General features: G+C 44.4%; 1 protein-coding gene and 1 non-coding gene across 3 annotated transcripts in view; both read right to left on the bottom strand.

The window, feature by feature from the left end:
* MAOA (monoamine oxidase A) overlaps positions 1–13431 on the bottom strand; it is a 71633-nt gene that overhangs the window by 46900 nt on the left and 11302 nt on the right. For both annotated transcript variants that reach the window (XM_040468952.1, XM_040468953.1), the window contains exon 2: positions 3210–3304. In XM_040468952.1, coding sequence (XP_040324886.1) covers positions 3210–3304 — 95 coding nt within the window. The remainder of the gene's footprint in view (positions 1–3209; positions 3305–13431) is intronic.
* On the bottom strand, positions 6916–7022 carry LOC121026182 (U6 spliceosomal RNA). Its single transcript, XR_005788288.1, has one exon. It is a non-coding gene; the product is annotated as a U6 spliceosomal RNA (small nuclear RNA).

Here is a 13431-nt window from a genome sequence, read left to right as displayed (position 1 = left end):
TTGGATTCAGTGGGTCTAGGACCAGGGGCCTATGATTCTGCGTCTCTATCAAAGCTCCTGGCGGGGAGGTGACTCTGAGGCTACTGGTCCATGCATGGATCACACTGAGTAGTAAGGCTGTAGAGCACTCAGAACTGAATAAAGTGAAAACAGACCCATGGTATATCCCTGTGTGTATCTTTTTTTTTCATCCCTGCGTGCATCTCAAAAGGTAGGGGGCCACCTGGGTGGCTCAGTCGGTGAAGTGTCCGCCTTCGACACAGGTTATGATCTTGAGGTCTGTGAGTTCGAGCCCCACGTCGGGCTCTGTGCTGACAGCTCGGAGCCTGGAGCCTGCTTCGGATTCTGTCTCCCTCTCTCTCTGACCCTCCCCTGCTCATGCTCTGTGTCTCTCTGCCTCTCAAAAAGGAACAAATGTTAAAAAAATAAAAAATAGAAAATCATAAAAAGGTAGGAAGCAGGGGCGCATGGGTGGCTCAGTCGGTTAAGTATCAGACTCTCACTTTCATCCCAGGGCATGATCTTATGTTTTTGTGAGTTCGAGCCCTATGTCGGGCTCTACCCTGACAGCACAGAGCCTGCTTGAGATTCTCCCTCTCTCTCTGCCCCTCCCCTGCTCGCACTCTCTCCGTCTTTCTCAAAAATGAATAATAAATAAATAATTTTAAAAACGTAGGCAGCAAATGACAGGGGGAGCATAGCCTGGTCTAACGGAAAAACATAGTCTACAATATTCTAGTTCACATGTTGGTTAGCTATTCCACATCCACTCATATTGCCTTTTCCATGCCTGCTTGTATTATGCAGTCTGGAAATGCTAAATGCTTGCTTTCCCGGGCTCCCCAGCAGCTAAGGGCATAGCTATAGACTAAAGCAAATGTCTGCTGGGGGTCTTCTGGTAAAGGAAAAGCTTTGTTGCAGGTAAAGCTGGGGCCGCCTCACCACAAAACAGGCTCTTAACTACAGAGAACAGGGGCACCTGGGTGGCTCAGTGGGTTGAGCGTCTGACTTCAGCTCAGGTCACGATCTCGCAGTTCATGAGTTCGAGCCCCGCATCGGGCTCTGTGCCGACAGCTCAGAGCTTGGAGCCTGCTTGGGATTCTATGTCTCCCTCTCTCTCTGCCCCTCCCCCACTCTCACTCTGTCTCTCAAAAATAAATAAACGTTAACTACAAAGAACAAACTGATGGTTACTAGAGGGGAGGTGGGTAGGGGGATGGATGAAACAGGTGATGGGGATTCGGGAGTGCACTGGTCATGATGAGCACCGGTTGTCCTATGGAAGTGACGAATCACTGTATTGTACACCTGACACGAAGGTTACACAGTATGTTAAGTAACGGGAATTTAAATACAAACTTAAAAAGAAAACCTCGGCTTGCCTCTTCATCCTCTTTCCTGTCCTCAGTGAGGACTGGTGCTCAGAGTTACAGCAGCCATCTGGTGCCCATTAGGCAATAAGACAAGAAGACAAAATGCAAAGAATGGCTGAGCAGAAGACAGAAAGAGCATAAAGCCTTGATGACAAAGCTGAGCCCCCCCACTGCCCCCTGCCCTGCGCCAGTCTGGACTCCCTGCCACCAGACCACTTCTTATGCAAAATAACTGCATGTTTGGATTGCTCAAGCCATTGTGACTAGCGCTGCAGAAGCCATTTTGCTGTAAGCCCAACACATCTCATTAGATAGATGCTGCCTCTCTTTCCGGTCACTGCAACCGGCTGCTTTCGTCCTGTCGATCTCCAGCCTTTACCACTCCATTTGTGGGCTGGACGAAAGGCTCTCATTAATGACCTAACTGACAAACACAGGGGCTTCCTCTTTCCTCCACCCATCTGCTTCTGCCACCGCTGCTTCGCTTTGGCTCCGCTGCCTCTGCACCCATTAAATCTGCATGCTCCCCAAGCCTCTGCCTTTGGCCCTACCTCCTCCCCACCCCATGTCGTCTCCCTGTGCGCATCCATCAGCTCCCACAGACTTGACTGCCTACGACTGTGCCCTTGAATAATGGCAAACAATACTTGGGATGCGTTGTTTTGTTTTTTTTTTTTTTTTTTTCTAGAATGGTGACATCAGCCCAAGTCTAAAAAGGCAGTGATGTAGCAAGAACTGAGCTTCGTCCTCATGTCTAGCCGACCTTACCCAAGCAAAGAGTGTCCCTCCCAACAGCCCTCCTCTTAGGAAACAGGGGCCAAGGACAAAGTTGCACAAAAATATGCAGCATTTTGCTTCTGCTTACTGTAGCCGCACTTTTTCTCTTTCAAGTTTATTTATTTACTTATTTGCTTATTACAGAGATTGCACAAGCAGGGGGAGGGGCAGAGAGAGAGAGGGAGAGACAGAATCCCAGGCAGGCTCCATGCTGTCAGCACAGAACCCGACATGGGGCTCGAACCCCCACACCGCGTGATCATGACCTGAGCCAACATTAACAGCTGGACTCCTAACCGACTGAGCCACCCATGTAGCCATACTTCTTTTAAGTTGTGTATCCTTAAATAAATAAAGATGGAACCTATACTCTGTGTGTGTGTGCGCGCGCGCGTGTGTGTTACGGGTATACAGTCATTTCAAGTCCAGTCAAACCGTAACCCCATCTGAGACACTACCTAGTCTACTGAGGTCTCTGGTATGGAAGTTATGACAGTGTACTGAAGTTATTTGTTCACGTTTGTTTTCATCACTAGACTATAAGCTACTGAAGGTCAGAGGCGTTCACTCTTCAGTGAGTGTTTATTTGGTTTTGTTTTGTTTTATTTTTATTTTTTCAATTAACATCCAAGTTAGTTAGCATACAGTGCCACAATGACTCCAGGAATAGATTCCTCCATGCCCCTTCCCCGTCCCGCAGCCCCTCCAGCAACCCTCTGTTCGTTCTCCATATTTATGAGTCTCTTCTGTTTTGTCCCCCTCCCTGTTTTTATGTTATTTTTGCTCCCCTTCCCTATGTTATCTGTTTTGTCTCTTAAAGTCCTCCCATGAGTGAGGCCATATGATATTTGTCTTTCTCTGACTAACTTCGCTTAGCCTAATACCTTCCGGTTCCAGCCACGTAGCTGCAAATGGTCAGTGAGTGTTTGTTGACCACAACGGATGCTTACTTGTTGGAGTAGCTGAAGGCTCTAGAGGACACATGGCTTCTGTGCCTTCCATCGCTCCCACTTCTAGTTTGAGTGAGAAATTATACGTTAAGCATTAAAAATCACTTACCCTCACAGTGTATGTTCTTCCTCCAACTCTGTCCCGCGCTTCTAAGACCAAAACATTCACTTCATGTTCAGCTAAGAGTTTGGCGGCAGACAGCCCTAGGAGGAAAATTAAAAAAAAAAAATCAAGGAACATGTTAAGACCTGAACATGAAACATCCAAGATTTAGCCAGATCTACACATAAAATGAGTGCAGGAAGGACACCCTTCATAATCCACAGATTCTGCTATCTTTCTAATAAACTCCGACCACAATGTGATTAACTGAGCTACCAGTTTTATCATCTATCCTCTGTTACATTAACATAATGTTATCCATCATGAGGCTGGTTGACAAAATGTAATAATTTTTTTTATTTAAATTCAAGTTAGTTAACACACAGTGTAGTCTGGGTTTTGGGAGTAGAACCCAGCGATTCGTCTCTCATATAGGACACCCAGTTCTCATCCCCAAAAGCACCCTCCTTAATGCCCATCACCCATTTAACCCATCCTCTCACCCACTTCCCCTCCAGCAACCCTCAGTTCGTTCTCTGTGTTTAAGAGTCTCTGATGGTTTGCCTCCCTCTATGTTTCTATCTTATTTTTCCTTCTCTTCCCCTGTGTTCATCTGTTGTCGTTCTTAAATTCCACAGTGATAATGCAATCTTACTTAAGAGAATGTGTCGAACCCTCAGTCAACCCTTATGGCACCCTTCATCCAGAAATCCTGATGGTATAAAGAGAAGGGTAAGTTTTCCTGGAAACTCCCTCTGGCTACACCAGCCCTCAGTATATCTGTGCTTTTCTCAAGTTAAAAAACCCTTATAATCACCTCCCATGATTTATCTCTGGATTACATGTTTGCTAGTTGTTTTTCCCGCTAGATTCCAAGTTCCCAAAGGGAAGAACCATGCGTCGCACTTCCTTCATTGGCTCAAAGCACAGGTTTTTATGTGTAAATAAAAACTGTCATAAAAGATCGATTTAAAACCCAGTACAGTAATACCAGAAAAGTAGGGAAAATATGGTGGACTGACATTATAACAAGGATGTGTGCTATTAACATGACTTGTCACTGATGTTAATCCTGATTACCTGGCTGAGGTGGCATTTGCCAGTTTTCCCCACTGTAAAACTACTCCTTCTTCTCCCGTCCAATCCTGTATTCTTTGGAAGGAAGTCTATGCACACCCCACACTTTTTAAGACGTAGGGAATTATGTTCCACTTCTTTGAGGGTGATGTGTCTATATAAACTATTAAGAATTCTCCCACACGGTGGATTTCTCTCCCTCCCCCGTTTATTTACATATTCAATCATGACCTTATTACATCAGTGTGGACCCACAGATAGTTGTATTACACTTTGGGTTATAATCCGATAGTATGTTATTTATTTTGTTGCTCAAACCCTTCCAGCTTTGGTCTCTGAGAGTTCTTTCAGTTGGCTCTTGTGTCACTCTGACATGGCCCCATCACTTCGTGTGCGTGTGTGTGTGCTTGTGTGTGTGTTTGCTTGGGTGCTTCCTTACTTTCTGGTATTACAAGATGTTCTAGGCTCAGCTTGTGTCTCTCTGCGCAGCCCCCGAATCGGCCATTTCTCCGATGAACCTTGACAGCATTAGAAACCAAGATTTGGGCTCTAGGTGTGCTTGTTGCTGCTCACAGAGCTCACAGATCTCTCAGCTCACAGAGTAAGGAAATCTATGTCGGCACACACTTATTTTCAAATCTACGTTGTTTTTGCACTTCCAATGCTAGCTTATGCCTAGTTATCTTTAAACTCCCGTTACGAAAAGTACGAAGCAGACTAGAGATAAACACACTTCAAAGAGAAAAAGAGGGTTTGTTAGCATATCAGGGTGAAAGAGACATAAGAAGGGCACCTGGGATAAGTTGGGTAAAATGGTATAAACGTGCTTTTAAAACTCAGTAATCTGATAGCTCATTTCTGACAGAAATCAGCAATCATTTCCCTGGAGCTGGCATTAGTATTGTCATTTTGAGGCTATTATGGATGTAGTGTGGGATAAAGCGAATGCAGAATCAGGCCGATGTCACTGAGAACCAGGGTTTTTGGCCTGGGGATAAGGAAATTCAGATAGAAGAACAATGACATTAGGTAAAAATCCTGTAGTCCTGAATATGAATTGGAATTGCTGGTATGATCTCCGGCTAGATTCTATCTTCAAAAAATACAGGGGCGCCTGGGTGGTTCAGTCAGTTATGCATCTGACTTCGGCTCAGGTCATGATCGCATGGTTCGTGGGTTCAAGCCTCACATCAGGCTTTGTGCGGACAGTCCAGAGCCCGGAGCCTGGAGCCTGCTTCAGATTCTGTGTCTCCCTCTCTCTGGCCCTCCCTCCCTCCCTCTCTCTCAAAAATAAATAACATTAAAAAACTACATATTTCTTAGTCCTGCCCAGTGAAAAAGCTTGGAAAAAATTAGCTACCTAGAAGCAGTGAACACTCCCAACACCCAGATTCCAGTTCCTAAACAATGAATTTCCAATGAAATGAATCACGGCTTGTGACCTATTTCAGCTGTAGGGTAGGAAATGTACAAAGATGGATCTGGAACCAGTCATACCAGAAAGTGAGGCGGCTACGTGAGACTGCCTGGATTGTGACAGAAAGGCTCAGGAACCTACCTATAGAAACTCCCACTGGCCAGAGATGGAAGAATTTGCGTATCAAATCAAAATAACAGCAAGAGGGAGAGGGGGTGGAGAAAAAAACCCAAAGAATCCCAACTGCGATGCTGAAATCCACTTATTCATAACGATATTAAACAAAGAAAAATTCTCATTGGTTCATCTTTGGAGAATGCTAAGGAACCACCTTACCAGTTTGAAAATGACTGAAAGAAAAGAATCTGACAGTCATCCTGCCTTTCCTATTTGCAGTGAACCTCAAAGCAACCAAGTAGCTAACAAAGGGAGGTTTTGTTGTATAAAAGTACGCTAGCTAATAAGTAAAGACAAGTAAAATTAGAATTTCAGCATTTTGCGGGCGCCTGGGTGGTTCAGTCAGATAAGCGGCCAACTTCGGCTCGGGTCATGATCTCACAGTTTGTGAGTTTGAGCCCCGCGTCAGGCTCTGTGCTGACAGCTCAGAGCCTGGAGCCTGCTTCGAATTCTGTGTCTCCCTCTCTCTCTGTCCTTGCCCCACTTACAGTCTGTCTGTCTGTCTCTCTCTCTGAAAAATAAAATAAAACCAGTAAAAAAAATTTTTTTTTAAAGAATATCAGCATTTTGCGCCCCCTAATTGATGGATCTAGTGTAATAATCATTAACATCTGCTAACATCACACAAAAGAAGAGAGAGAACCAGATGTTATCTGCCTCCCGATGGAAGTAGTAGTTAGGAAGGAAGGGGAGGAAGACGAGGAGCAAACACTAAATTCTAACGTGATCAAGCCTCCAGATCTAATACTCAGGGACCAGAGGAACACGTTTAAATGACACTACCAAATGCAATCAACAAAATCCGGATTGCAGGAACTGATACAGGACTACCCAGTTTTATTTTTTATTCTTTTTAAGGTTTATTTATTTACTTATTTATTTATTTTTGTTCTTTTTTTTTTTTAATATATGAAATTTATTGTCAAATTGGTTTCCATACAACACCCAGTGCTCATCCCAACAGGTGCCCTCCCCAATACCCATCACCCCCCCCTCCCTCCCACCCCCCATCAGCCCTCAGTTTGCTCTCAGTTTTTAAGAAAAAATATGGAACACTTCACGAATTTACGTGTCATCCTTGCACAGGGGCCATGCTAATCTTCTCTGTATCATTCCAATTTTAGTATATGTGCTGCCGAAGAGAGCACAAGGTTTATTTATTTTTGAGAGACAGAGCGCGTGCAGGAGGAGCACAGAGAGAGGGAGACAGAGAATCCAAAGCAGGCTCCACGCTATCAGCGCAAAGCCTGATGCGGGGCTTGAACCCACGAACCATTAGATCATGACCTGAGCCAAAGTCGGACGCTAAACCGACTAAGTCACCCAGGCACCCCAACCCTGGCTTATTTTTTTTAACTACTTGCCTGCACCTGCTCTCTCTCCCCTTTATCCTTTGCAGGCTTCCCCTACAATAAATCTCTTACAATGGCGAGTTCTGTCTTGATGTCTGCTCTCAGAAGACCCAGACTGACACGGTACTTTGTTCATATACAGAATCAAGAATGAATTTGGGTCTAGAAGACCGAGCATGCGGGGAGGCTAAAGCATAATATCCAGTCCTGCTATCTGCCAATGTCTGTTTGTACGTAGTTTTGACCTGTTCAAGTACAATGTACCCTTACGTTGCTGACATTCATCAAAGATTTAGGTATGCAACAAATCTTTGGAATCTGCTCACAAAGAAAGCGTCCATCCCGTGACATTTAAATAAATGCAAACCAAGGTCTGCAAACCTTGGTGCAATGTGTTTTCTGGGACAGAGCCAAAGGCGGATTCTGCTGCTGGTCATTTAAAAAAGGACGAAGGTGTTATTAAAAGCATGCTTGTGCACACATCTGTTCTTATGTCAAACTACCACTCTGTATTTAAAAGCAGAGAAAGGCAGATATGAAAAGGTTAATTTGTTCCCAGTTCACCTTAACCAATAGAACTATAAACCAATTAGAAAAAGACAGCCAGGGGTTTATTAGAATTAATCGGTAGCTCCTCTTCTAAAGCAAGGGACACCGACCCTCTGCGTGCTGCCTACGGAGAGGCAGAGGTGGCTTTGACTTCCAGCAGCAGTGGGTCCCGTGGCGTCCTGTCGGTTTGGTGCTACGCATACAGATCAACTTCATGTGCCCTTCCTGTTACCCCTCCACAACCATCCCTCGGGGTAGACTTCATTATCCCCATATTCTATATGGGAAAGCCAAGTAACCGACAGGACCGCAACAAAGTCTCCTGAAAAGTGACTGGTTTTACTTCTCACAAGCTCAGTTGGAGCGTGAATAAAATCCAATCTAATGGGTAACTCTAAATAAGCTTGGTGAATCGCCTTCTCGGCCTTTTGCCTAAGATCTAGTAAATAAGCTGGGTGAGTGGCTTAATAATACATAAGCACCCTTCGGGAAGCTAAAGGGGGAGGGGGGAAGCAGAGCCAGCTGAGCCAGGACAATGACCACACCAGCGACGAAAGTCATTTTGCAACTGGCCATTTAAGGCTACAAACAAAATTTAAAAACTGACCATTCCAATAGTGGCTTCTGCACTACAGGAAAATGGCTGGTCCTATCTCAGCAAGGAAAGTGTCAACTCTTAGTTTAAGAAATAAGGAAAATGTTCAAAACATTTTATAAGGATTTCAGAGGGGGGCAATGGTTTTAAAAAGGTCTTGGGAGTTTGAGGAGGGAAGACGTAAGTCACTGAGAAAAGTATGTCTTCTACGGTGCTGAATAAATGGGGTTCTGGTGTTTCGGTTTGTGTGTTTATTGTGAACAACACCCTGATGAGGAACTTCCACGACCACTGGAAGGTGAGAAAATACAGAATACAGAAAGAAAAGCAAGGTGCCATTAAAAAAAAAAAAAAAAAAAAAAGTTCTTTTTGAATAAGAACCAATAACTAAGTTTGAATAAATAACTCAGTCAGTCAAAAATAAAGCACAGGGGGGCGCCTGGGTGGCTCAGTCGGTTGAGCGTCTGACTTCGGCTCAGGTCATGATCTCGCGGTCTGTGGGTTCGAGCCCTGCGTCCGGCTCTGTGCTGACAGCTCAGAGCCTGGAGCCTGTTTCAGATTCTGTGCCTCCCTCGTTCTCTGACCCTCCCCTGTTCATGCTCTCTCTCTGTCTCAAAAATAAATAAATGTTAAAGAAAATTTAAAAAAAAAATAATAAAAAAAAATAATAAAGCACAGGGAAATACTTGGGGTCCAGAAATGTAGCAACTGTGGCTGTTGATTTGAATGAAAAAAAATGAAGATGATGCCTGCTTCAAGATGTAAGTCTTAGATTCTACTCCTTAACTCTTGTTTTTTTAATTTGAGAGAGAGAGAGAGAGAGAGAGAGCACACCCACAAGTTGGGGAGGGAAAATCTCAAGCAGGCTCCCCGCTCAGCACAGAGTCCAACGCGGAGCTTGATCCCATGACCCTGGGATCATGATGTGAGCGGAAATCAAGAGTTGGATGCTCAACCGATTGAGCCACCCAGGGACCTCCTTAGCTCTTTTTTTGTTCTTATTCTGTCTCACTGTGCATCCTACCCTCTATCACCACAGAACTCAACAATCACTTACAGAAAAAAAAAAATCATATCACAACTACACAGATTAGCTTAAGGGCTTTGAGTTTATCTTTCAAAAACATTTATTGAGCTTTTTTTTTTTTTTTTTTGGTAAATGGGATGACACTGTTAGAAACAAAGTGTTTTTAACTATTTTTTTATTTCTTTAGGTAACCTCTACACCCGTGGGTCTCAAACTCACAACCCTGAGATCAAGAGTCACGTGTTTTACTGACTGAGCCAGCTGGAAGCCCCAGAAAAGAAAAGGTTTTTACGTCTGAAGGCAAGCCACCAAATACAGTATAGCTACTAGAAAATAGCTGCCATCTATCACCAGACAACGCGGTTACAATACCATTGACGATATTCCCCATGCTGTGCCTTTCAGCTCCGTGACTTACTCATTCCTTAAAAAGATTTTATAATCAAGTATTTTTTATTTTCATATTTGTTATGAAAGAGAAAATCTCATATTAAATCTATTTCATCTTGTTCTCAAGAAATATAGATTCGCCAGAGCTAAGAGCACTTTCATTCATTTCCCTATCATTTCATTGCCACAAGGAATCTTGAGTGATAGAAGAGACTCGCCCCTGATCCAGCCCTCCAGCAACACACAGCCCCCACTCCCCCTGCCCAAGATAAGGAAAGGGTCTGATACCATGGTATGCTGCTAAGTGGTTAACAACCATCTCTGGGCTGGGGAGAGGGAGGGGGCCACCTGATTTGAACCATTTGGGTTTCCACAGTGTATAGACACTCCCATCATGTCTGATTTCAAACTACTGATTTCAAACTACTAACGTAGGATCACCGAATGTGGAATTGGAAAGAGGCCTCTCCGGCCAGTAAAAGCTGGCTCCCACACACACTGTTAGAGCTAGAAACTCATGGCCTCAGATCAGAGAGGGGAGGGATGAAGTCAGGGAGAGGAGAGTGTCTGTTAAGTGTATGAGATTCATTGGGTTGTAAGGGATGAAGGGCCACCTTGGAAAGGTGTCCTAGACTCTCAGTTTCCCTCCATTTGAAGGAAGAGGTCTAAGGGGCATTGGCAAAATCCACCATCCCTCACGCCTGCACAGAGAGTTCTTTCTCTCTCCCATCTTGGCAAACCAAAATCCTTAGGCGCAAAAGAGCCCAGGACTCCCAAATGTCCTGTGGTTTTCCATGAGAGTACAAAGCCCCAAGAAGCTACATTCACAAAGAGTTTGGCAAGGACTTATCAAATAAATAAGGATCTGATCGCTTTCTAAATGAAACAAAACAAAACCTGAACAACAGGAAAATCAGAGGATCAGGGCACAAGCAAATCTTTACCCACTTTGCACGTAAGTATTTTATTTTATTTTTAAATGTTTATTTTTTGAGAGACAGAGAGACAGAGTCCAAGTGGGGGAGGGGCAGAGAGAGACACACAGAATCCGAAGCAGGCTTCAGGCTCTGAGGTGTCAGCACAGAGAGCCCCAGGCGGGGCTCGAACTCACAAAACACAAGATCGTGACCTGAGCTGAAGTCGGACACTTAACTGACTGAGCCACCCAGGCGCCCCATGCGCTTAAGTATTTTAAATAGGAATGAGGACTTTGAAACAATTCCTCTTCTGATTTTTCTTCAATCCTTTGGGTTTTACACAACCCCAAATAAAATAGGTTAAAGGATGTATTAGAGAGGCTTAAAAAAAAAAAAAAAAAAAGAAAAGCAAGTCTGCTAAAAGAACCCCTCGTGTGAGAGTTCAGGCAATTGTTAATGTTGGTTATTAGATCCGGAGAGCCTGGGTGAGATGGTGTATGCAGCCAGCCCCTGCTACCATGGCAACCACAAACCAAGCTCCAGCTTCTTAAAGGCACTGCTGTGGAAACTGTGTTCCTACAGATTGTTCACTGCTTCCAATGTCCTGAGAAGCAGGACCTCCCCAGAGAAATGGTATAGGGATGATTTAACGCGCACAGCACCTGGAGCAAGAATTAAGAGTCTCTGCAATGAAGCCTTCAAAGAGAAGGTCCATGCCTCCTGGGATATAAATCTGTTACCGTGGAACCCTAGCTTCACACTTAACCCCTGCCTCTTCTAAAAAAAATTTTTTTTTTTTGAGAGAGAGAGACAGAGCATGAGCAGGGAAGGGGAAGAGAGAGGGGGGCACACAGAATCCAAAGTAGGCTCCAGGCTCTGAGCTGTCAGCACAGAGTCCGATGGGGGCTCAAACCTACGAACTGCAAGATCATGACCTGAGCTGAAGTCAGGGGCTTAACTGACTGAGCCACCCAGGCGCCTTACCCCTGCCTCTTCTCACCTCACCAAGGGCCCTTCCCTTTACCTTCCTTCTTCAAGTACATTCATATGACTATTCTAGGAAAGAAAGAAATTCATCCATTTGATTCATGCCACCCTTTCCAGTTCAATTTCTGATTTTCCTTCCACAAGAAATGATCTGGTGTCTCCACTCCTTCACTAGAAAAAACCTTGAAATGTAACGTATTCCTGATGAAAAATGTCCAGGGACCCCGTGTTCAATACAGGCAAGTGTTTTAAATCTCCTGCCACACTCTGTCCCTGTTAGCCTGTTTGATGTTTCTTCTTAGCGCCCAGCACCACCTGGCAGTAGACATACAGCGTTTAGGTCACCCGCACTGGAATGAAACCCCTGAGAAAGTAGCGTCATTTAGGCGTCTCGAGGTCAATACATCTAAAACAGGACACTTGGTATTTCCCCCACAACTCATTCCTCCCCTGGCCCTTTGCAACTTCGCAAATGCCACCACCATTTAGTCAGCTGCTCTGATCAAAACTCTCAAAGCCGTTTCTGAGCCTTCTCTTTTTGTCATATACCTCATCCATTCAAGTGGCAAGTCCTGTTAGACGTAGCCTCAAAATATGCTCTGAATCTGCCTGCTACCGACTGCAACCACAGTCACCCTTGTCTAAGCCATGGTAGGCTTCTGCCTTCATCCAAGGCACCTGACCTCTCGCCCAGAGATCTGACTCCTAACGGGTGTGTTAGGACCTTCCTGAGAACAGAAATGTTTTCTACGTCTTTGCATTCCTAGAATAGACCCTGCCATGTTGCAGGTGCTCAAATGCTCGTTGCAAAGACCAGAACAACCACACACCAAGAAAACAAAACCATGCTCACTTGGATGAGGGCAACAGGGAAGTTTCTAAGGCTTAGATTATATTTATCTTGAGCAACCAAGAAAGACTGACAAAGATAGGGTGCCACATCATTTTAATGTTTATACCGAAATAAGTCAGCAGACTCCAAATACTAGGAGTACATTTTCTTTTTTACTTTTTTTTTTTTTAATTTTCTTTTTTTTGAACGTTTATTTATTTTTGGGACAGAGAGAGACAGAGCATGAACGGGGGAGGGGCAGAGAGAGAGGGAGACACAGAATCGGAAACAGGCTCCAGGCTCTGAGCCATCAGCCCAGAGCCTGACGCGGGGCTCGCACTCACGGACCGCGAGATCGTGACCTGGCTGAAGTCGAACGCTTAACCGACTGCGCCACCCAGGCGCCCCTCTTTTTTACTTTTTGTTTATATTTTTTTAATGTTCATTCATTTTTGAGAGAGTGCGCGCATGTGGGGGGCGAGGCAGAGAGAGAGGGGGACGGAGAGATCATGACCTGAGCTGAAGTCGGACATTCAACCAACTGAGCCACCCAGGCGCCCCATGAATACATTTTCTGGTCTCTGAACCAATATTGCACTTTTTAGCAACAGAGAACAGAGAATATCAGCGTACACACAAACTTGTCCCTGATACATGTAACCATTTCTTTCTATTTATCCATCCCTCTATCCATCTGTATTTTGTGTTTCCTTTCCGAGAAATAATTCTCTGCTTTTGCAAATGCCAAATCTTCTAATCCCCTTGATAAGCTAAAGAGACAGTACTGTCTCAAATGATAAGTAGATGAAAGCTAACAATTAACTTCAATTTGCCCTGAATTCGACAGACTGGTTGTCTAGACAGTCCTAATTTATTTGATTATTGTCCAGCATTCATCTTCCCTTTAG

The sequence above is a fragment of the Herpailurus yagouaroundi genome, unplaced genomic scaffold (assembly GCF_014898765.1).
Source record: "Herpailurus yagouaroundi ecotype Mexico unplaced genomic scaffold, PumYag 67793, whole genome shotgun sequence".
Taxonomy (NCBI): Eukaryota; Metazoa; Chordata; class Mammalia; order Carnivora; family Felidae; genus Herpailurus; species Herpailurus yagouaroundi.
Note: the sequence above shows the minus strand (reverse complement) of the source record. Positions and strands in the feature narration are given on the sequence as shown.